This window comes from Chaetodon trifascialis, chromosome 15, assembly GCF_039877785.1.
Source record: "Chaetodon trifascialis isolate fChaTrf1 chromosome 15, fChaTrf1.hap1, whole genome shotgun sequence".
Classification (NCBI taxonomy): Eukaryota; Metazoa; Chordata; class Actinopteri; order Chaetodontiformes; family Chaetodontidae; genus Chaetodon; species Chaetodon trifascialis.
Window position 1 is genome coordinate 24,543,844 of NC_092070.1, and position 26,052 is coordinate 24,569,895.

Consider the following 26,052-nt stretch of genomic DNA (forward strand, 5'->3'; position numbering starts at 1 on the left):
CTGCGCAGTAGCCAAATCTCTTGATAAGTTTATACACTACAATCAAGCCGTAGGCCATGACGCCCGGCAGGGATTACCAAGGGATTACAATATATTCACCCCACTGGGATTCCATCACATGGTGGATCAGATCTCTGTGACAGGGGACCAGTGTGCAGCACTCCCTCAGGGCCACAAACACTACTGTGACAGATTTGACAAAGAGCCTAAGTCTGTCTGACAGCTCAACACAAACCGCTGTCTGGCTACAATGTGAATGTTAAACTAACGCTACAGGGTTTGACATCACGGCGCTCTGCCATGGTGTTTCTCCTCCATTACCTTCCAGAGGGCAGAAAGCAAAGCAATTAGGGGTTTGGAAGAAATTAAGATAGTTTGGCCCAGACTTACTAGTTGCAATCCAGTCCATTAGTGATGCAACACTGCACAAAGAGCTTGGACTTTTCAAAGGCCGACTTGGGGATTTGAATCTCTTTGTAAATACAGACTTTGCTGTTTGAATAATTAAAATGTCAGTTTCAAAACAAGAAAAGAATAACTTTCTCAAACAGCTTACAAAATCATAATAATGAGACTATGGATGTCAATTAATCTGCATGGCCAAAAGCATGCACGCAGACCTTCGGCAGATTAAGTTTGAATGCTTTGGGCTGCTGAAAAAATTAAGCAACAGCTTCAAAAGTAATGTCACGAGAGGAAAATTATAAATCCTCTTGTTCTCCATTTGTTGCATTAAACACTGGACACCATCTGTTGGGTTGGACCACAGAATACAACAGCAGCAGGGTGGCAGCTGCCACCCTAAGACACAACAGCCTGGCCGCAGCCTCATGTTGCACGCTGACACAATCTAAAAATACAACTCTGGGCTCCGTTAATGGGCTCTTACACTGTCTTAGTTATGGCAGGCAGACCAGCGCACTGAGCAGAGATGAAGCTAAAAGGTCATTAATCAAAATAAGCCAACTCTAAACAAAAGTCAGTTCGGTTGCTCGGCCAGCTGAGATTACTGAGTATTATGACAACATTTCAGAAAAAGACAGCAACTGGTCCTGCCTATCTAACATGTCAATCCGCTGTGCCGACCCCTCCCTCTGCTCTGACCCCTCCTCCAGGCAGTAGGTGACTGAGATGGGCGTTCGTCTAGGCTGCTTGAGCGACTCCCCGTGGTGGCCGCCGCCGCTGCTGCTGCTGCTGTTCTGCACTGTGCCCTGCTGTTCAGGAAGGCCGTTCGGGATTCCCATGCCCTCTGTGAACGTGGCGGTGGTGTTCAGCGGCTCGGCTTACCAGACGGAGATTAAGGGGCGGCTGAGCCGGGAAAACTTCATGGACCTGCCTCTGGAAGTGAACCCCATCACTGTGCTGGTCAACAACACCAATCCGCGGGCACTGCTCACCCGCATCTGCGACACCCTCTCCACCAACCGCGTCCATGGCGTGGTGTTCGAGGACAACGTTGGCTCAGAGGCCGTGGCACAGATCTTGGACTTCATTTCCACTCAGACGGCCGTGCCCATCGTGGGCATCAGTGGAGGCTCTGCAGTCGTCCTGCCATACAAGGTCAGTGCGGGGACAGGGGACGGGCAGTAAAGACCTGGCTGGGGTTGAATCCACAGCCATGACTTGTGGGACCCTCATTGAAGAAAGTAATTGGAAAACTGATCAAACTACGGCCATTTAATTCACAGTTTAACCCCATGAGTTTGCAAAAACTACATATGAAGCATTCAGGCTGGAACACAGCGAGTCACAGAGGACTTCAGAGAGATATATTCTGGGTAAAGAAGGCCACTTGGAAGCCTGAGGAGCCCGATTAAATCTTCAGATAATCTCTTACTGCTATCACTCACAGTCAGCAACTCACAGAAGATACTTCAGCTAAACAGAGAGCTGTATAAAATAATGAACACAAGGAATGACAGGCTGAATACAAATTATAGGCTGTTAAATAGCAGCAGCGATGCCACCAGCTACAGTCCACCTCCGGGTTGTAAATCACATGTAATTTTCCTAATGTTATAGGCCAAATGGCAGACTTTCAAATTCATAGGCTGTGAGGGGCAAGCCAATGGCTTTTCATCATTTCTCGACATCACCCTGGTTTGTAACTGCCATAAATTCAAAGTTTTAGGAGACACAGGCAGGTGCCGAGCAACAGAGGTAGCTTATAACACCCCCAGATATTGTGGATCAATCTGAGGCAACTAGAGAAAGCCAGCAAAGGGCTTTCATATATAGAGAAACACTAATAACTCACACTTCTGTGATGAAGTGAGAAAGTTAGCATTTGTTAATTTCACACAACTTCACATTTTTTCCTCTCGTCATCAGTAGAGCTACATCGCAGGTAACATATTAACAAATTAAGATTTTTGTTCATATATATATAGATAAATCATTTGGTATACTACAAGAAAAGTCATCAGGGTCACAGCAGAGGAGCGACATCCTTCCACTTTGATTTTGAGATCTCGTTCTCGGCCATTTGTTGTCAAGTACTCCATATTTTCACTGAAGTTAGATAGATGCTTTGGTCTGTATCTTAAATATCCAATTAATCAGTTCAAACAGAGTCTGCAGTACAATCTGTGTTAATTACAACCGTTAAGGCAAAAATGAAGTTTTTTTAATCACAACTCCTTTCAAGGTGCAGATTTATTTTCTTGGGAGCAGTCAAATAATCGCAGGCCCACACGAACAGTAATTTCAGTGCTAATTACAGCAGCCGTAATGAGCTTCAGATAGACGGACAGGTACAATCTGTCATTTTAAAACGACTTAATGACTAATAAATATCAGAAATACCAATTCGCTCTGGAATGCATTAGCGCTGCACAAGGTTCAAGAAATGAATGAGGGAACTTTATCGAGGTCAAACAAAAGACATGAGTCCCTCACATGTTCAGAGTAACTGATGCATTGAAATCAGGGTTTAGTTGGTCACTATATATATATATATATATATATATATATATATATATATATATATATATATATATATATATATATATATATATATATATATATATATATATATATATATATATATATATATATATATATATATATGTATGTATATACTGTGGTCCTGCATTAATACCACATGCAGCCCTAATTGTCAGGTGAGGTAAATGTCCATTAAGCTGCTTTTACAGTTGAGGCTGGAGGGTCTCGCATTGCATTGATCCATCTACAGAAGCATGATCACCCACCACAAAAGGCTCAGCCAGAGACACCAACTATAATCCTTTCAGAATGGCTTTTTTCTGGTGCCGCCTGCAGAAGACGACGCTCAGCATCAGAAAACATCACGATGAAAAATACAGCTTGCGGCCCAGCGACAAGAGTCTTTCAGATGATAATCTCTAAAGATTTAGGGCAAAGTAAACAGTGCATGTTAGTAACAATGATTTATTAAATGCTACACGTACAATTTTGGAAAAAATACACAAACAGAGAGGAGTGGGTATCTACATTAAAGTTGTACTGGAAACAGAAATTTGACATACAGTAACATTACATATAGAAAATATGCAAGTCTGTTCAATTTAAACCATCAGGAAATTACATTTAATCAAAAACGTGAAAATATGTTCATGTGAAAGAAACACACCAGTATCGTCAGCGAAAAAGCATGAAACACGTGAATGAAGATGCCGCAGATAATGAAAAGAAGGGGTCCAAGATCAGATCCCCTGTGGGACACCACAAGAAGCTCCCATCAGACGTCCACCTGGTTACTTTAGTCACTCTACCACATCAGTAGAGTAGTACTATTCAACAATATTTCAACATCTATTTCCAGTTTTTCATTAAACTGCAGGGATTATAAATAAGTACACTAATAATAAATATAACTGTTCTTTTCTCTTTTCAAGTAAAAAACACAAGGCTTCTACATCTCTGTTAGAAAAATTAAATAAAGCATCACTTCAGATTCTCTTTTTCGTCTTTGTTGTTAACTGCGTGTCACATCTTAAACAACATCAACACATCTTAACAGCTGAACAGCTTTAATAGCTCTTTTCCCCTTTCTTTTCCTCTCATATGTTTCGCAACGGTGCTTCATGCTTCACATTGTCACTTTTAATAATCTCCTTGTGGCAAAATATGAGACATACTGGTGTTGAACTGCCTGTGGGAAGACTGAATATGTAAGAGTCTGTCCATTCTTGATTAAAAGCTCTGTTGTTATCGTCTACTTTTCTCTCTTTAGAGCACGCCATGTAAAATTACTCTGCTCTAACTTACTTCTCAGACTAACTAAAGTTGTCTCAGTGACTCGATGACACAGCGCTTATCAGAATGAACAGATTTGATTGGCTGAGCAGCACCACATGAGATGATTGACAACACATGCAACTGTTGTGAGAGTTTAGAAAAACATGGACTGAGACCGGCGTGTAAGTACAAAAAGATTGATAGTGTGCAACTGTGACATCAGTTGGAAATAACAGCAGGGAAATATTAATTTGGGTTCTGTTTTTAGCTTCATATCAATGAACTTCCTAAAAAAGAACAAAATCTTGAAGGGAACAACAAACTGTTTCAATACAATCAGAAGAGATTAAGCAACTGATGCTCCAAGCTATGAATCTTGGATTAAAGTACAGCTCTCTAATAGACAGACTGATTCTTTCGGCACTTTCCATTTTGTGAGGAACAAGGAGATGTTAGAAAGACTCCAGTAATTTCCTTAATTCATATGGGTTTATAGACAGCTCCCCTGTCAGCTGCATCCATTTCAGAAAACATGTTGGCCGATCTTGCCATCAGCATGGCTCCTCGGCGGTAATAAAAGAGATGTCACTCAGCAGTTAATGCCTCCTGCTGCTCATCTGCATTCTAGTCTAACTTGAGGACAGTAACAGCAACTCCATCATAATAAATTACCAAATAAACACATGTAATAAGAAATGAGCCTAATGACAAAGGCTGGCAGTTGCTGTAATGAATGACTGCTTTTCATCTGTAATTAGCCAGAGAGGGAAGCTGAGACCATTAATATATGCTGTGCAGTGAACGCATTGAACGTGCCTTACAGAACAGTGAGTGCATGCATTATTAATATGGACCATTGCAGTTGGAAACCAACCGTAATCTTCTGCTATCCACTGTGGGCCTTCGCACGTTTTTCTGCCTCGGCTCATAGTTTCACATTTTTTAGGCAATAAAAACTTCCTATAGTCTTGGGGCCTTCATGCAGTCAGTGCTCCATCTTTGGTTTTACATGTTTTGGCCCTTTCACTTCAGGTCTTTTAGACTGCTGGTGACCATTGTCCCATTGTCAGGAAAGTCACTGGTTCCTCCTCTGTTAGTGTGCTATGAAAATCAAACTGTAAGAGGTGTTTTATGGTAGATTAAAGTTATGCTGCTTTTGCATTATTATGCTGTTGGTCTGTTTTGAAAGCTCTCAGAATTCAGCTGATCGCAGATTAAAAAAGACTAAGCTTGAAATACAAAACCAAGCTTATGGAACAATTGATACCATTAACAGTGAATATAGATAAATATACTACACAGAATTTGGTGCATATATTTCACACTTTTTAAGACTGCTGAGCTCACTTTACAACCCATCAGTGACATGTTGCGTCAGTTCAGTAAGCGCTGCCAACAGCAGGCTGGGGGGAGAAAGAGGGGTCTGTCAGCATATCTGCTTAACATCAAAGGGACTACTATAGATTACATCACGCCAAGGGAGCTGGAGTAGTGGCATTTTACCTCTGGGATCAGTCCGTCAGAGCGATTACAGCGGAGCATATCACAGGATCCATATGGCGGAAGTCCAGGGTTTTACAAGTGGAAAACAATGGACTAGCAAGTACAGACGCACAGCATCACTGCAGCCGCTGCCTCAAAGCAACATTCAAACTCGAGGTTTGAACATAAGTACAAGCTTTTCTATTAGTCACTGCATTACATTACTCCCAGTACTGGGAGCAAAAGTATTTGTGTCTCCAGTAACAGGAGGATAAATTGGACTTGAAATTCTCTGTATTTTGGCGTCTTACGACAGCATGCTATAAGTCCTGATGACTGGGGTGTGTACAGGTGAGCACAGGTTGTCAAAATGTACTGTAGCATGCCCCTTCATGGTTGTTGATATAGTGCATCAGAGAGCATTAAGTGTGTTTATGGGTGTAGTCATACAGCATAATGAATGCATTATAACTCTCTAACACACTACAGATGAGGTCTTCACAGAAAGTGTTACCACATTATCTTTAATTTGTCAAGTGCTGTAAAATGACAGTTGTGCACCAGATACACACAGATGAGTTTGGTCCAACCCTCTTTTGAGTCTCTTCACAATAATCAGGGACGCCGCCCGTCGATTGATTTATGGGACGCTGTCAAAGGTAGTCAACAAGGCAATGAAGCTCATTCATTTTTCATACGTATCACTGAAAGCCGAGTTTGATCTCTCCGGAAGTGACAGCATTAAATTAGGTGATAAACCGATTCCTGTCCCCAGGACATTTTAGTTTGTTGATTGGTAACATCACAGGAGACATGCCATTATCTTCTTCATTTTCTGTCCCAATGACAAAAAGAAATATAACGACAGCCAGAGAACGAACTAAGATGAAGACTTGAAGTATTAAGCAAAGTTCACAGAAAGAAAGCCCAAAGAAAGCTGGACATGCACCTAACTTACTAGCTAAAACATGGCTGCATGTTTGCCAGGACACAACAGCGCAGAGCTCCTACAAGTCGCCCAACCTAAATGACAAAAACAACCTCAAGAAAAAGTGACATCGGACCGGACAATTGGAGTTCCTGAAGGTTTACTGACGGTTCTTCCTCGTGTAGGTTTTACTACAGTCTTGTGGGACGGTTGGAAAAAGCTGTGACAAATCCCTGAACAAATAAAGGAACACAGAAATCCAGCAATGTCCTTCAAAAGTAATTACACACTCAAGGGGGTTGTCATAGCTTCATAGTTCCCGAGCAGACAGCACGAATTCTACTTTTGCTCTCATTATGCATCTAGTTCAATATCTTGACCTGAAACACAAAGCAACCTTTGAAGGATTCATTGTGCGGCCTGACAGATCACATCCTCCGAGCCACGGCGCTGTAAGTGGACAAAACGTCAGTCAGACACGAGCCAAACCCTGACTGTCTTTGCGGGAACATGAGCCCGAGGCTTTTCTCAGAACTAGAGCAGTTCCTTTTTCCTCTGTCTGCCTTCGCTACGACCTGAATTCGCTCGTCTACCTCCTGCTGCATTTTAAAACCACTGGCACAGTTACAGTGGAGCCTGTCTAGACTACGGTACAGCAAGTACACAACAGTCGTACAAGTGAGCAGAGGGAGTAAAACAAGGTGGTTAACAGTGAGTCAGTACATAGGTATAGATGTAGGGGTGGACAATATGACCTCAAATTTATAGCACTTTATTTCCAGTTACTACTATATCATGGTATCCCAAAATAAAAGGGATACTCCACTCTTCAGAAAGAAAACCAGATTAAAAAAACATTATTGGCTCCAAACAGGGATGAAAAAGAAGCGCAGGCCTCATCTTTACTGGACCATAATGTAGATTAATTAGTACATGTAATGTGATTCATCCTCAGAGTCAGACAAGGATTAAGCGTCTCAACAGCATTTGCATGGCAGAAAACCCAAAGTATATTAAATAAGTACAGTCAGTGTACCATGGGGCCTGTCTATCAAGTGCATTTACATACAGGAGCAGACACACAAACCAACACCACACGCAGCGGAGGAGGCTTTGCTGGACCAACAAAACCAGCTGAGCCTGTGCAGCAGTACAAAGTGCAGAGATAACGTTAGCTCTGGCTTAGCGAGACGACACAAAGAGCAACGTGAAAAACCAGTTTCCCACATCCAACCTTCTACTCTGGTTATTTAATTGGCTTCAAATGAGGCTTAATGTTCACAGTTTCCTTTGACTGTGCCTCCAAATTAAATACGCCAGCACTGCTCCAGCATGCGGGTCCACAATAGATGCTATTAGCCACAATAGCTTCAGAGGGTGCTAATGCCAAATTCAACAGTCTAACCAGCAAAATAAAGAGTAAAGCGGCCTAAAAATGTAAAAACTTAGAGGCTCTAAGTTTGTAGTTTGTATTAATTCACCCCTGAGCTTCAGTTCTGAAGTGAATCCTGATTTATATTGGTATTGTATTGGTATATCTTAATCATCAACTTAAACTTGTACCACTTGTTTAGGATTTTTTCAGGGCTGCGAGTGCCTAAACACATATTACACTTGTATATAAACATATCTCGTAGACGGGGTTGCATGTGCACAGACTGTCTGAATATCTCTTATCAACACTAACAAGCAACACTCAGCCTTTGAAAACACTAACTTCCCTGCTCGTTTGATACTGGTTCAGTCCCGCTCCACATCATCTATCCAGCATCATAATCTTGGTGTTTCAGTGGAAAACGGCCAGAGTGTTGTGTGTCTGTTCCTGGTTGCCGTGCAGGATCTACGTGACGTCAGCTGCACAGGAAGGTGGTGCCAGGGCGTTTCCTGCTGCGTGGCGGAGGCAGACATATGTCGCAGCACAGAGCTGTGGCCAGAAGTCTCTGTTCATAGAGGGAGAGGGGTACCATGCACTGCTCTGCGTTCCATATCTTCAGTGCTAATTTCACTCTCTGCCACAACACATTTACCGCAATACATAATTTCATTGTGGCTTCAGCCCCTCTGAGCCAAGTGACTTTAATCTCTGGTTTCCTTCAGATTTCTGGACGCATTCCAGTTCTATGAATAGACATCAATCACCTGAGTCATTCAAATAACCTTCAGCTATCCGGTGAGCAGGTAAAGATGGCTGTTTGTGTATGGACCCTGTAAATCTGAACAAAAGTATTGGTTTTGGTGAATAAGCAGCTGTGGTTTACAGATAATCACTGCTTTACACCTTCATCTAACTTCAACTGCGACCAGTTCAAAGCATCTAGAAACTAATCTGGCTGCAAAGCATTCGTTCATCTGGACAGTCAGTGCGAGGTTTGAGCTCAGCATGCTTTACAAAATGTTAAAGGGTTAAAAAGTAAAAGTTCAGCGTGCATACGAACGCAGCGTTTCTGCATCTGTGTTTGTAAACAGACGTGTGTTCTGTATATTTCACCCTTGTGAACGTAATCTCAGCCTTGAGAAGCTAAGCTTTCCACTCAATGGCTGTAATCTTCTTTGGGACTGCAGACTATTACTGCGAGCCTCTGTGGACAACACTGGATGCACAGCTTACCCACTGAATACAGTCATGGTCGACACACATTTACATACGACTAATCTAACACACATTAACCACGGTATTGGACAATATGATCATTTATATCGAGAGAGGATAGAGATTTGTCAACGAGTAGAGATTCACTTTGCTCTTTGTCCACTCTCTAATATCACTCACTGTGTTAGATTCATGGTAACATTGGATTCAAAGGATTTCTGTACAATTGTGGTAGAAGTACCTTCAGTTTTCAGTATTTATTTCACTGAATTTGTCAAAAGCAGACATTCCATTTGGTTAATTTATATATAAAGGTTTCTCAACTGAACGGACCCAAAAAAAATACTACTTCACATATTTATCTCTGTTGAAATAAAATGATTTTTTTTTATTATTACCATAATAGATCATTTAATTCAGGGTTTCCCACATCCTAACCCTAATAATTGGTGATAGTACGTCACACACACACACACACAATAAACAAATGAATAAATTATATACACATATGTTTAACCAGTAACCAGAGTTTCAGCTTTGTCTCAGTCCATGGAGTTTGGTGACCGTGATTCATCACGTTGGGACTACAGAGACAAAGGAGCTCTTGGAGAGAGATCAGGGACGAACAGGGATGGAGCCAGGAGGAACTACGATGGCAGGATTGTTGCTCCACCCTCCAGTGTAGTCTAAATCAGATGAGGTTGTATAACACGTTGTCGGTCAGTCCTACTGAAGCCTTTAGTCCTCTGTGAAAGGCGATCACTGCTGGTGGAGAATTCATGTCACCTTTTGTGTAACCGAGTGCGACTCTTTCGCTGTGTTCGTTGTATTCCACACCACCGTATGCCTTGGACAGAGCTGTGCATGCTCTGCACGCTGACAGGGCGGTCGTGACTTCAGGCTTTGAGCTGCAGCTGAGCCTGTGGTAATGCCCCGGGCTCATTTGGACTGCGCTATCAGGCTGCTCTCTGCTAATTGAGCTGTTGAGATTGTAGTTTGCAGGGGGCTTTACTCTGACAGACCCTTGGGCTGGTAAGCATGCACAAGGCATACAGAAACTCGAGCGTACAGATAAACACACACACACACTCTGAAACATTAGCACCTGTTGGGGAACAAATTGATTGTGCACCGTTGCAGATGCTGGAACGGGCAGCAGCACGCACACAAATGAGAACAATAACGCTGGCAGATTTGTGTAGGGAGCGAGGAGGAGGAGAAAACGGGTAGATTCACGCCATCTTCTCATGCTCCTCCGTGACTAACCTGCGTACAGTCCCTGCACCCAGTATGGATGCATGCAGCCAGCCGGCCCTCGCTGCAGTCTAATCCATCTTAGTCCACAGCAGCCCCTCTACACTGAGCTGAAACCAGTTCCTAGTGAAGACGCTGATAACCCAACGTCATTTATGTGAATATTAATCAGTCACACACGAGACCAGGCATTTAAAGATATGAGCTCTGGGTTTAATTTAATGAATTAAAAATGAAAGAGAATAATTACCAAAGAATGGGTATTATTCCTTCTTTAAATTCATAGTAGTTGTAGGTTTAGGTACAATTCACATGTTGTGAGTCAGACACCTTCTCTTTCAATGAATAAATGAATGGTAAATTAAAAACTAAGCATGAAGCCCTTTTTTTATATATAACTACCTCGCTGTTTGGGGATACAAGAAGTCAAAGAAGTCTGGGAAACAAAGGCAGTGACAAGCGAAACAAGGCAACAGAAAAAGAAAACGTTTTCAGGGGCGTGAGCACGGTACAGTCAGATGCACAAAGTCAGTGGATTTGGCCGTGACGTCTGAAATCGTAAGATGCTCATACATCACGAGCTGGCCGAACGTCTTTCAAGGACAACAGGGAGACAGGCTGAGTAAGATCACAGGACCGTTTGCAGTCTCAGGATACCTGACCCCTCCACTCCTCAGCTCCGAGGGCCTGGAGCTCAAGATAGAGTTTTTCCCCAGAGAGGGGGCGGGTCAGGAGGGGGGCCACCTACCTATCAGTCTGACAGGCAAAGAGCTTTTATATAACAAGATCCCACCAGAGTCAAAACACATATTGCTATTTCACAGAGATTAGAGGTAGAAAAGTTTTCTAAACCCTCAGGTTAACGTGATAATAACAACATAATCTAATATCTTCATACAGTCAGAAAAATGTTATTACAACTGATCCTCAATTTAACAATGTTAGTTTTGCAAAGCGATGTGGGAGCAAAGACGAGGCCGAGGAATCTGCTGAATCAATAATCTGTGTTCAAACTAACAGTTCTACATGTGAGAAGCATCAATCCATCACTGTCACGTTAATTATGACACCTTGGGTTGATTAATATGAAGAGACGGTTGAGATGACTGGCCAGGCCTCAATATGACATCAGGATTGTTAGCGCTTGTTTGTATTTCAGTAATTATTCCTATTACGTCACCCTTTAAAGGATGTTTCTAAGATGTAACTAATGCATTTTTCAAATGTAATTAAAATGTTTATGAATGATTAATATAATAAAAACAGAAGCAAAACTTAAGTCTCCTACAATAACACATGTTAGTAAGTCATTAATTATGGGTTTTTATATAAAAGTGTGCAGTTCTGCAGCTTTTTTCCATCTTTTTTCTTCGATCCTTGAACCTTTCAGGCACCTTTGACCACACCCCAATCAGTGATGTCATAGGAGGTGTTTTGATTGGACAAATTCAGACTTTTAAAATCCTGGATAACACCAGGTACTGAAAATCTGAAGGGAAAAGTATGAGAAACTACAAGCTGCTACAGAGCATTTTTCCTTCATCTCCAGTTTTCTGTAGTAACACAGTTAACAGAAACGCCGCCTGAACACCTCCCTCAAGGTCACTGCATTTGCAGAACAGACAGATGAAGCGCAGTGCAGACGCTGGCCGCAGTGATAGTGCTATCCCTCTGAATTTGCAAGTGTGGATGACGGCCTGTGTTTGCACGGCAAAAATAAGACGTGTGAGTTTAAGTGATGAATGAGTCTGCAGCTCCTGGAAGAATAAAACAAAGCAGAAGCACTTAGCCGGTGTCATGGCTTTACTACAGACCCTACTGGTGAGTCAACTCACTTCTCTATGTGTGATTTGTAACCTCAGAGGAATCAAGAGGGTCCTCCAGAGATCGCGCGGCACATTATGCAAATTGAATTAAGATGTGTTAATTTTGCTTGTTAGTCAGGAGCAAACTGCATGCAGCGGGTTAACCAACCATAAAGGTCTTCATATATTTTCCATCCCCTCATGATAATCTTGTGTCTTCCTCTTCCTCCAGGGTGAAGGCTCCAACTTCCTCCAGCTGGGCTCCTCCATCGAGCAGCAGATCAACGGCATGTTCAAGGTGATGGAGGAGTACAACTGGGACAGCTTTGTGGTCATAACCAGTCTCTACCCAGGCTACGAAACCTACGTGGATTACATTAAGTCCTTCACAGACACCAGCTACTTCATATGGGAGCTGCAGGACGTGCTGACCTTCGACATGTCCGCCGACGGCATGAACGACATCCGAGCACGAAGGCTGCTGCAGCAGATCGATGCCCAGGTGCTGCTGGTCTACTGCTCCCACGAAGAGGCTCAGTACCTGTTCACCATGGCGGCCGAGGCCGGACTGGTGGGGCCGGGCTACATCTGGATTATCCCCAGCCTGGCAGTGGGGAACCCGGACATCCCCCCACCGGACAGCTTCCCCGTGGGGCTCATCAGCATCATCACAGACCGGTGGAGGATGAGCCTGAGGAAGAGGGTGCGGGACGGTGTGGCCATCGTGGTGAAAGGCGTGCAGAGCTTTCGGAAACAGAGAGGCTTCATTCCCGAGGGTCACAGTGACTGTCACAACCCTGTCAAGCCATCTGCTAATAATGACACTCTGTTCAGGTAAGATAAGATGCTGGGGGCCGGAGGGGGGGAATTCAACACAAGTCTGAGAGGACCAGGCCTCTATATATAGCAGTCTTATTATTCCCAGTCTCAAAATAATATTCAGCCTATTTCTTATTGTTATATATATTGTTTTTTAATTTTTCTGTTGATGCTGCTTCCTGTTAACTCAAATTTACACCATGTTAATGTGTCGTCTTGGTAAATTCAGGAACATGTTGACTTCCACAACACTAATCACGAACATCTCACTGTATTTCAGCTGATCTTGTTTGTCGTGGTTAAACGTAAACTAGACACCAAGGACAATATTTTCATTGCAAACTGAACCCCTGAGTCCTTGATGCACTCAATGTGACCCACATGGCAACTGTGCAAGAGGAGCACAATGAGCCAAAACCAACAAAAAACGCAGTTTTTACACCATTAAACAGCTGTTTAATTTCACTTCTTATACATAAACAGCCAGACCTTAGCTCCCTGCTTCCCAAAACACAGACTCTTCCAAAACATTCATGCAAGTGTTTGCTGAAGCGTCACTTCTCTGGTTTGGTTTAGGCTAACGAGGCTCTCCAGCCTCCCTCCTGAGAGGTTTGGTGGTGATACAGCTCTGCTTTTGTCATTAGTTGCACGGCCACAAGGGGTCACTTTTCAGACAAAATGGAAACGGATTGTTTTAAATGTTAGATCAAACAACCAATGCTGCTGCAGTCTCAGTTCAGATCTTTAACTTATCATCTGCATAGCCTTGTTCAGGACATGGAGATCATATAAGGGATACTCAGTACAACACTAATGGCTTAAACTTCCTGGCAAAAAGAGGTCAACAGCCGTTTATTTATTCATGACTTCCCATCTGTTTGGTGTTGTGAAGCACACTCTGTGGAGACTGTCCCACTGCCACCTATCTCTTCACCTCCTCAGCACCTCCACTATTTCTCTTTAAGACTGTCAGGTGGTTTCAGGGGTGGGGGGGTGAAGGGTGACGACGGATAAGGGTGTGGCTTCTCCTCATTAAGACCATGCCAAAAACAGCAATCTGTGCCACCGAAAATGGAGCAAATCCTATTTTGTATGGAAAATGTTTTAATCGGCAAAGGAAAGTGCCAGAAAAAACTGCTTCAGCATCAGCTTTTGGCTCGTGTAAGCCAAGGTCATTCAGGGAGACTGGCAGTGTGTTGTGTGTACGTGTCGCTGTAGATGGTCACCGAGGGGCTGCTAATGGGACACGAGCATCATCAGACGCTTCTCCTGCATTATGAAACATCACTCTCTCCCTCTGATGTCAGATGTAATTTCTCTTTCCGAGTCCTCAGAGCCGTAGGGGAGACGACTTTTCCTTTTGTAAACCCAAAGCGTCCATGAAAAAGTGAGGCGAACATTATCTCCGGCTTTGATACTGTACAAACCCCTCCTTTCAGACGTCCGAACCCGGCAGGCATGGCTTGAGTAGCAGCGGCTCTCATCAGTAATTTGAAGGTCGGCGAGATAGAACAAAGCACTTTCTATTAACTTTATAGTCAGCTATCTCTTTTCTTTACAGCCAGATCAAACATTAACATCCCCCTCGGCTCTCAGATTCGTCCCCACTTGATTGGAGATTTTTTCCGAGCAAGCTTTTGGTAATGAGACAGCTCACCTGTTAATGGGATTATCTCAGATTACCAGATTAAAGAGGCTTTTCACACAGACCAGACTGAAGGCTATTCTCCTCCCAGCAGGCTTTCATCACCTCTGCTGGAGCGATGGGAGAGGTGAGAGAGCAGCGCCACATGCCTAACATAACAGGAAGTGAGTGATGAAACGGCAGAATCAAAGAGGCAGATCACTGTTTTCTAGGCGGCACAGGAGCCGTCAGCACACCTCGTGTTTCCACTGTGTCACAAACAAAGTGGGGAAAGAAGCTGTGTTTTTCTGCTCGATGGCGAAGCGTTCGTGACATGATCCGATGGGTTTAAAACAATCATCGTGGTAATGACGGCACTGCAAAATCCACTGTGGCAGAAGCTGACACTGGTGACGAACCCGGATATATACAGATATACGACACGTCTTATGTGATAGTAAAATGTGCATCTTTGGGGTTTTGCACTGCTGGTTGTACAAAATAAGCATTCATATTTACAGAAATACAGTTTATCCAGCATGCAGTGTGCCGTCTGCACGTAAAGTCACAGATGTTTCTCTTCTGTTTGTTTCTCTGCAGGCACATGTTGAATGTAACCTGGGAAAACAATGACTTCTCCTTCAACAGTAACGGTTACCTGGTGAATCCAGCCATGATAATTATCACTCTGGACAGGGAGAGACAGTGGGACAAGGTGAGCTTTTCACACAACACTCCAATTCGTTTTTGTGTCATACTGCATTTACTTGTGTGCGATTATCGCTGAATGCACAAAATCGTAATTCTGGCTGAACAGAGGAGATGCTCTACAGTCACACAGTGTCTGACAATGACGTCTTTCTCTGCATGCTAAAAGCAGAGTGATTTCATACATCACTGGTCTCTTTGTAAAGACCAGTTAGACTTAGAGTCAGAGCTCTGCTGATACCAATGAACCACTTAATGAAGGATCATCTCCTAATCACACACACACACACACACACACACACACACACACACACACACACACACACACACACACACACACACACACACACACACACACACACACACACACACACACACACACACACACACACATTTCACACACACTTCATCCTACCCTCCATTTCTTCAAAAGACATTAAAAGAAAACCAACACACACACTTGTCAGGTAACTTGGTGCCGCCTCATTGACTTGGCTGGAGATTGAAACGTTAATTTAACCACAGGGGCTGAGTGTGATGTGGACAGCAGGCTGGATCTCACTTCCTTCACTGGCTGAGTAGAAGGTGTTTAGCTAAACGTCACGCTCAGAGTAAACAGCTACAGGCGTTTCAAAGCTAATTATGTTATATTGATGTTTTCGGGTGCTACTTCCTATTAATTTCCAACATGTTATCGAGGCTTTGAGCTAATGGGAAGCTGTGATGCTAAAAGAAGCAAACAAGCAGTTTGTTTATGAAAGCTGACAGCAGCCTGGTCCAACCATACTGTAGAGAGATTTGATGATGATACTGTAGAAAGATTTCTTTTTTCTGCATTTTGGTGTATTTATTTACACGGCAGAATCAACCAAGAGGCTGGTTTTCATTGGTCGTCCCTGACCAGGTGTGACGTAGGCAACACAAAATCAAGAGACAGACTTTTGCAGACAATCATGCACAGCTCAGTCAAAATCTTGGAAAATATTAATCTTTCTATCTTTCTAGATAGATAGATAGATAGATAGATAGATAGATAGATAGATAGATAGATAGATAGATAGATAGATAGATAGATAGATAGATAGATAGATAGATAGATAGATAGATAGATAGAGTTACATTTAGAGCTACTACTGAAGATTATTTTCATTATCAACTCATCCATCAATTGGATTAATAACTGCTTGGTCCATAAAAACATCATAAAAATAGTATCACCACCTCACAGAGACAGAAAACAAATCTTAATTTTATCTTGCTAATTTTGTCCAACCAACTGTTTAAAGCCCACAAAAGCTGAAGATAAATATACATAAAACAAAGCAAATGGTTAATTAATCTAAAAACTAATTATTTCAGCTCTCAGTGTGTTTCAAGTTTGAAATTTAGGGATTTGAGGGCAATGTTGGACTCTAATAACTGTGTTCATCTATAATGGCAGGCAAATTATTAGGTTCAGGTAAAAGTGCTGACTCGTTCATCACTCGTCCTCATTTCAAACGAAAAACATGAAAAAATATGCACTGCACTACTGAGTGATGCAATCCCATGCATAAAACAGCAGCCACCATGAGCAACAATGGAGACAATCTTCAATCAATCGATCAGCTGATAAATGAATGCAGGCCAGAACAAAGAGCAGCAGGATGATCACCTTCAAACTTTCCTCTCTCCTTTATTTTTAGTTTTCTTTTCTTTAGTATTCCTGATCAGCTGTATGTTTTTACCTGGACACAGACAAAAGCAGCTGTGTCTCTCACTTTTCCCTGGACCTCCCTCATTGGACATTCAGGCTGAAGGGCATTGTTCTCCCCTGCAACACTCGCAGTACATTTGGCAGGTTTTTAACCATCTTAACAGCCTCGTCCTCCGCGCTATCAAAGACAACTGAGGAAGTTGGCTCTGGAAACGTTATAGAGGTGCTACACCGTCTCCTCCAATTTTATGACATGAGGACAGATTTCAAAAGACAGCGGATAAATTGAATTCAGTGACAGTGACATGAATTGGATATGTCACTGTCCTATGACAAGGTTTACTTATACACAAAACAACCGGGCGTCAGGTTTTAGTCATGGCCAATCAGAAACACTTCCCCATAAAAGGTAAGCTCTACCGACAGAAAGACTTCTTGGCATGGGCTGAGGGTAAATATGTCCTCTCATTCACCCACTGAGTCCAAACCTCATTTCCACCAGGCTGACCTTTACATAAACCTTTTGTGTGGAGAGAATTTGTCACTCCTTCAGAGCACAACACTGTGCTCATTCCAGAGAGATTTCACGTGCGGCAATGCCTTTTCTGTGCTTAACTTTCTGCTGCCGCTGGCGTCTTTTCTCTGAGAGCTGAAAATCAATTCCACCTTTTGATTGCCTTTTTCCCAGCGTCTTATTGTACATGTTGCGGGGCAGCCTCTCTCTTGCATTCATACATCACCTATGTATATCCAGCCCCAGCCTGACACTGTATGAGCCGATACCTCGCGTTGCACTCCTCACCCTCCGTATTTATTAAACCTAAATTGCTACAACGCTCTTATCAAACAGACTCGCTGTAATTTGCCGCTTCCCAAGAGTCATTGTTCAGTTCCGACTTCCTCCCGGATCTAAATTTCAGAGTAACTTGGGAAGACGGAGAGAGAGCATGACAAAAGAGAGTGGCGACAGAGAGAAGAAGCCCCGGAGGAGGACGGGAAGTGTTCCTGTCATCGCCGTTATCTGGCAGAGTGATATATACGGGACTGGAAAGCTGCCATTCTCTGCCTGTATATCTGCAGCGCGCACAAACCCTGAAATTACAGTCTCCTGGGCTGGTTTGTGTAACCAAAGAAAAAAAGTATTTTCCCAACAAATTTTTTGCAATATCCGAACTACGCTACCAGAGTGACAGTCCTCCTGCCACAGCATCACTTTTTAACGTGCTGTGTAAATAAACACAAGTGTTTCTTTAGTGTTTTCCAGATGAATGAACAATGAGGATCTGCACAGTCTGAGACGCCACAGGGACGTGATGTTTTTCATCTCTGTATATTTTCCTGAAATTTGAAATTCTGATTGACTTGACTGAAGGCCCATGAGTGCAGCGATAGGCAAACAGCAGGACTGATCAATATGAGTGGAGGAGAGAGGAGTAACTGAGAAATCCAGAGAGACGATGGTGATATTTGCACATTTTTCTCCTAACTTCCTGTTTTTTCATGTCATTGTGACAAGCTGTACTGACTGGTGTGATCAGACAGGATTGTCCCCTTTCCTGCATAAACAGCAGAGATTATGGGGGAGGAAAAACATTTTGTCCAGACTGACACTTTTTTTTTTAGCTCTGCAGGAAGTTAATGACGTTTACAGCAGCACAGTCGAGTGTTTGTGAAGTAAACAGACTATCGCGTATAACGTACACTTACACCAACTACCTCGCTATCAAAAGTTAATTTTAAGTGTAATTGATTCATCTACAGAGGAAATAGGACAAAGAGGAAGAAGTTGCTCGGCTCATCTCTTATTCCTTCCCTGTAACTGTGACGCACTCATTTGTGACATCATGAACTATGCATCTTAAAGATGGCTGCCTGTCAAGATTTTTTATTACTTTACTGGACTGACAGAGCTGATATATGGTTATTGATTTATTAAATGGGAAAAATATGTATTCTAAAGACGACACTTTGACAGACATGTTGTACCTCCAGTAACAGGAAAGAAGCTGAAGTGCCTTAGACTGTAGAGTTTACAGACTACAGATCACAGACTCACTTTTGTACTTAATGCAGGTTCTGGTGTGGAAGAACTTGACTCTGACCTGACGTCCACACGCAGAGTTTTCCATAAACGCTGACTGCCGTGCAAACAGCCAACGACTCATTGAAGCTGGTTATTAGACTAATTTTTGATTCTAATGAAAATGTTTCGATTGACATGTTGCAATTCGCAACTCATTTACATTTTACGACCACCAGCCTCCACTTCAAAGCAATGTGAGCATGATGGTACAGAATGGCGCCCATCAGTCCCGCCTCAACACGCTCTATATAAATGTGTGTGTGTGCTCAGCTGAGAGGTCGTGTCCTGCAGGGTGATCGCCGTCCGTGTTCTTCAGTGTTTACATCTGCAGTAGCATTCAGTTTCCTTCAGACTCCAAACATGACTTAATCTGGTGCAGTCTGAACTTATGTGCATTAAACAGTAATGCCGCTCTCACCTCTGCACCCTCGACAGCAGTAAATCAGTGTAATCGTAAAGTAGCTGCTTTAAAAATTGGACCTCCTGAAGGAGCTGCATTGGTGTGAGCGGGATGTCTGAGGCACCAGTAACATGATGAAATAGGATAGAGAAGTAAACCAGTAAACCATGTCATAAAAACATTTCTATCAATACAGTGAAGGTAAAGTGACATATTAATCTTACAACATCCGAACTGTGGAATGTAGTCACGGATTTGATCCTTGGAAATATCACGTTAAAAACCAACTGTAGCAGCTTCTCATTACTATGTTTACAAATGTAAACATCTGTTGTAATTCAGTTGCTAAATTATGGCCACCGAAGCAGCATTTAATCGCCCTGCCTGATTCAGCATAAAGTTAACAATCAGCGGGACGTGTTGGTGGTTTGGGTAATTGGGGTCCAATTGGTCCTCTGCGACCTTCATTCCCTCATTTCCCAGCCTAATTTCAACAGCAACAGTCAGAGGGGCAAATCTGTGGAAACGTGGTACTGAACAGGTCACGGTTTCTTCAAATAAGTGAGCTTGAAATGTTTAATTTCAGATCTTGATTATGTATTCAGCTTGCTTGAACGCTCATTTCCCCACAACATCCAATTAAAATGAGCTAACTGGTAATATGGCAGGGGGTGGAATTGCTTGTGTTGCGTTAGATGTATAATTGCACTCTCTCCATCCCCAGTCACCCAAAAATCAATTTCCTCTAAACTGTCTACAAACTCAGGCTCTCCTCGCTGCACCAGGTCCACATGCGTCGATCACAAAGACGTGCGATAACATGTACAGTTAGAGAATTGGGACACTGTATTAAGATTGGAGGCTGTGATAGTGGTATGTGGTTGTGTCCTCACGAGCTTCATCAGAGATATGTGAGAGGCAAAAAGGCTTCTCTAATGAATTCTCCAGTTCTCGTCACCTTTATGTGTTTCTTCTACTGTTTATTTATGCGGCCATTTAAAAGAATTCATTCATCGTTCATTGCTGTAACACATCAGCGTCATACAGAAACCATCTGCAGTTTGGTTGATTCATGCCTCTTCTCGCTGCTCCTTCAGGTGGGGACCTACGAAATGGGGATCCTGCAAATGAGATACCCCGTGTGGCCCCGGTATGGCTCCTATCTGGAGCCGGTGTCAGATTACAGGCACCTGACAGTGGCCACGCTGGAGGAGAGGCCCTTCGTCATTGTGGAGGCGGTGGACCCCGTGACTGGTACATGTGTGAGCAACACCGTACCCTGCCGACGACAGTCCAACAAGACGGAGGCGTAAGTGATGCTGCCGCTCATCAACACTCAACAGACCCATTCAGACACACTCAAAACGTACGGTTCACCTAGCAGACGTTGGGTGATGGCATTTGATCAAATTCACTGAAATCAAATGTGACTTGGCTGATACTGAAGAAACATCTGTAGCTGTGTACCTTATTTTTCATCAACCACTTGCTCCAAATCCCTGGAGTCCTGATTCAGACCATAGCAATCAATTTAGAACCAGATTAGGCTTCAACATCTCACTCATACAGTACAGTGTGGTGCATTTTTTACTTCATCACTCAAATCATTTGCCGTTACCAAAATGAGCGTAGACCACCTAAAGTTAGAGAAACCATCAGGTGCAAATCCACTTTACATCACTGTTCAGTCCCACATGAGCTCTCACATGTTAACATGCCCAGCTTAATTGATTTTGTATCTAACTTGAGAGTGCCATTAGGTATGAGATTAAGAGGCTCTTCCCCTGCCATTAGCCCAGGCATGGCTTCTTATCACTCAGTGAGCTGAGATACTCATTAGGCTGCTTGGCCAGAGTGCAATATCTCAGGGATCACCCTGTGACCCAATCAGGGAAATTTATGTGCTGCATGGTGGGGTATCAATTAGATGGGACGATTAGACCATGTCATCAATCCTCAACACCTAGAGACTGATGCTGGTGTTCATTAGTGGTGGAGAGAAGCGCTGGCCATTACCCATTACGGACAATAGCTTTAACGAGATGAGGGGAACCGAAGATGAAGATCACTTGCCCTCAGTGTTATGGAGCACCGCGGTGCTTTATCGCTCATGCTGACCAAATCATCCCGCCTGTGTAAAAAGTGCATAATTCCCCTTGTCGGACAACATTTTCATGCAACTGCAAAAAAGTCCACGGCAGAAGCAAATGACGTCGATAAGAGGTTCAATGAAGCAATAAGCACTTTGGCCGGCTGAAGGAGAAACACTGAACAATGAATGTTGCAATGAAGGTTGAAGAGGTCCATGCTTCTCCGTGATTCCAGCAGTCAAAATGAAGATAGAGCCTAGTGCATACGAGTACTGAGCGCACTGCAGCAAACAGCCACAAAACACGCTGTCACGTACTCGCTCAAAGCGTGTGTGCACCTTCATCTGACAGGCTCAGAGTACAACAGTACAACAGTATGAAAAGAATCCTACAGAGACACATTTTGGTTAAGAATACGCAAAAGCAGCATTACGTAACAGTAATGGTGCTTTTTTGCCACAATCCAATATCAATTTTCTCTATCGAATCTTTTTACAATTCGATCACCTTTGAATTTACATTATTAATTGAGAGCCCTACATTACTCACATTAGCTTAATTACATTAATAAGGTTATCAGAGCGTTAACATTAAAACTCAAATTAGCAGACCTATTCTTTCATAAATACCTAACCTTAAAGATTTTTGACAGGTATCCCTCCCCTGAATTTTAGTTATTAAAGAATTAAATTAAGTAGGATATTTTACAATTGAAGAATTAATTTGTTAGCGCCCTCCTGGACAAACTTTGTGATTACCTGTTACTCACTGGCCAATAAGAGCTCCAATGCTGATCAGGTTGTTATCAACCAGCTAACTGATCAATCGGTCTCCATTTAAAACCAAGCTGAGAGTTATGTTCCCTATCTTGAATGCAGCGTCACATTTATTTGTCACCATCTCCTCTCCTGAAGTTCCCCCACAGCCCTCAACATGACCTCAGACCTTCATCGGTGCTCTCTAAACAGGGAAACCATGCAGATTCTCCTTTCCAGTCCCCCAACCCCCTTCAACCCCATACATTCGGCCTGCTCGCCACACCATCTGTGCACTTCCCTCGTTCGTCCTCAGAGAGGCCTGACAAACAGCCACCAGTGCCCGGCTCAGGCTTGGCTAAAGCCTCCCAAAGCAGTTAACAGAAGCTCTTCCCTTTGAGTCATACATGACTCTCCGGTGGGATCAGAAACATCTCAAGCTCTCTTCCTCGCTGCTTTTGTACAGCAGGCAGACTCTGCTCCCTGAGAGCACACTGGAGAAGATTAATTCAGAGGTAACGTCCTCGTGAAGGGTAGTATTGACCTGGGAAGATAATGTCATCATACATTAGCTGTGCTCAATGGGAGTTAGATCATAAGTTGATTTAATTAAAGCTGAGACTGCGAGCAGTGGTAGATGAGCTCTCGGGAGCCTCAGAGCAGCAGGACAAAGTACACGGCACCATAAAGCTGCACTAAATCAACTTCACACATCGCTGCCTTCACTAGCTAATGTTTGAAAATTGGAGTGGCTTAAAATTGTGTCACATGATCAAAGATTATAGGTTGCAGTCACGTGACATTAAATTCAGACGGAGGGCAAGAAGTGAAAACCGCAATGGACGAGATGAAGGACAGCTGCTGCGCAGGTTTTGATGAAATTATGAGAGGAAGGTACAGAAACGAATGAAAGCAGACAAAAGTATGGAGGCAAACATCTTTCTTGCTAGCAGTTTCATCCACGACCTCGGTACCAAAGCGCTCCGGGATGACAGTCGTTTGGTTTTTTAAGCGTGCGTAGCTTTTTATTTTCCCGTGGATTAAACGAGCAGCAAACTTTCAGCGCCGAGGCGCTGAATGATGACGTTTACGGTACGTTGTTTGCGCGTCAGAATAAAGTCTAAAGTCAGGATAAATAAACTATATGATAAGTTTGTTTAGCAGAATATTTTTCTTCTTTCTTCTTTTTATCATCTTGCGGCAGCTAAAATTCATTTCCTGACTCCTTCTGGTCCCAGCAGTTGGGAACGCTTCATTTCAAAATTTGGAAAATCTGCCACATCACAGGTGGAGGAATGGAGTGACACTTCTACTTTAAAGCCTCTGACTGATTTAATTCAACAGTTTTTATATGAAAAAAACAACCTGGTGGAATACAATTCACTGTTTCTTTAAGAGGTGAATATATCAAGGGGCTCTCAGTGAGAGTCGCCTTCACATTTTCTTGAGAACAGATATAGACATCCTTAGCCTCCTCCTCCGTTAGCCACAGCGACGGCCGGCCACGCACACGCACACACACACACACACACACACACACACACACACACACACACACACACACACACACACACACACACACACACACACACACACACACACACACACACACTATTATTCCAGGGATGTCCACATTTGGAATAAATAACCTCACACACATTCACAACAATTCTCAAAGACCTATTTTAATGCAGCTGGCAGCTTCCTTAAATCCCAGCCTTGAACCCTGGCATCTGGTGAGACGGGGGATGCTGGGACCACTGTGTTTACCCGCGGTGTGCTGTGGCAGCCTTGTTTTCCTCTAAAGTGTTCATTTGTTTCTGTTTGTTGTGGCTCGGCTCTGCCTGCTCGCCGCCTCGCCTGCTCGTCTCATTGCCTCCTGGTCCTGATGTGTGGGTGCAGAGTCCATTAGACTGAAGGTCTGGGGGAGGTTAGGGGTGATGTGTCATTAGTGCTCTCTGCATTGCGCTCATGGCTCACTACCTCACTGCCGCATCACCTCACACGTATTGCTCTACAGAGGTGTGTCTGTTTTGGTTTCTATGAAAGCAAACAGACGTTTAATGGTGAACCGTAAGCCCTCGGCGGATAAAGAAAAACAGACAAGATGGATGGTCAAGATGGTCTGAAAGAGTCCCGCCAAGCTGACATCAAGGAAAGTCAGCTCGTCTGGAGTCTTAAAAAGAGATCTCCGACACACAGCAGTGCCTTATTTTAGAAAAATTCAATCTCAGTATTGTTTTTATCTCTTACTTCCTGACATGACGTCTGTTTTACTGTTTTATAGACTTGAGTCTGCTGCTCATTTTATGTATAATGTGACGTAGTTGAACACAGCTGATGCAGCATCTGTAACGATTCACAAAATCCTGACAAAAAGACAAACATGTCCGAATTTTATTGCCTTCTCTCGCCCAGTTTGACTTCTGCAATATGCTTGGTGAAGCAGGCCAATAGGAGCTCAGAGATTTCCTCTTCACGCAGCTTTACACATGATCAGAAGAAAGGGGGAAGATGCCGTTGCTGTCAGGTGGAACAGTGAAGATGGTCCTGGCACCTTACTGATCACACGGGAAGCTGTCATTGGTCAGGGTCCAACGTTTAGACGCCAGTCTCTGAGTCCCACCAATGTACGACTCCATCATCGCTAATCTGACACTGCAAACTCAAAAAGGCAAAAAATATCACGTAGTCTGGTGCTAGCATTAATCACTAACAGACAGGATGTCAGGCTCTTGGGCACTTAATCTGTCGACTGTTTTGTGATTATTGATTAATCATTTGTCTGCAATAGAAGAAAAATGCCCATTACATTACGTCTCCTAATTGCTTGTTTTGTCTGACCAGCAGTTCAAAACAAAAACAGAAAGTCCTCATATTTCAGATTTCAGACGTTTTCTCTAAATCAGATGTTTTACAGAGCATTAGACTTCATTTTTTCTCCCCTCTCCATGACTCACATTACTGGTGTCATCCTGTTAGTGTGAAACTGAAGGACATTTTCATCCCCACGTTCTCAGTAATCCTGCTGATGAGTAAGGGGAATTGATTTCAACCCTTACGTCAGCCTCTTTAACTTGGTATGCTGAGCCTGAAACTGTCCGTTTAGCTTGCGCTGCGTGCTCTGTCTGAAGATCAGTACTCTGTTAGCAAGCACGCCGTGTTTTTTTTTGGTGCCATGCGGTTGGTATGACACGAGTGTATGTCCTCATTAAAACAGTTTAGCATACTGTCGTCCACACCACATCCACGCCCAGGTCAAACTGTTTGGTCTTTGGCAGAGAGGGACATGTGAGGAAATAGTGAAGGAAGGGAAAGACAGATTCTGTGTGAGTATGAATTGAACTACTTAAAGGGTGCAATGTGTAGCATTGTAACAGCAGTACAACATTAATAGATTTCCAGCAGCAGATAAATTATAATAAAAGATGAGACAATTGCCGAGGGAACGGGCAGCCTGCCAGCCTCCACATATCTGCTTTATATGCTGCACTACTAATCTGAATTTGAAAATGTGGACTGCTGCATGGCACAATACAAGAAGAGGCTGCTGTTATTACAGCAGCTATAGTCTGAGAGCCCAACAAACAGTTCAGC

General features: G+C 43.2%; 1 protein-coding gene across 2 annotated transcripts in view; it reads left to right on the top strand.

Moving 5' to 3' along the window:
• The window catches only part of grin2ca (glutamate receptor, ionotropic, N-methyl D-aspartate 2Ca), a 54,573-nt gene that overhangs the window by 15,700 nt on the left and 12,821 nt on the right, over positions 1-26,052 (top strand). The window contains exons 2-5 of one of the 2 annotated variants that reach the window (XM_070981877.1): positions 1,116-1,560; positions 12,513-13,114; positions 15,324-15,438; positions 20,708-20,919. In XM_070981877.1, coding sequence (XP_070837978.1) covers positions 1,132-1,560; positions 12,513-13,114; positions 15,324-15,438; positions 20,708-20,919 — 1,358 coding nt within the window. In that variant the 5' untranslated portion in view covers positions 1,116-1,131. The remainder of the gene's footprint in view (positions 1-1,115; positions 1,561-12,512; positions 13,115-15,323; positions 15,439-20,707; positions 20,920-26,052) is intronic. The other variant, XM_070981878.1, reaches the window with a different exon arrangement.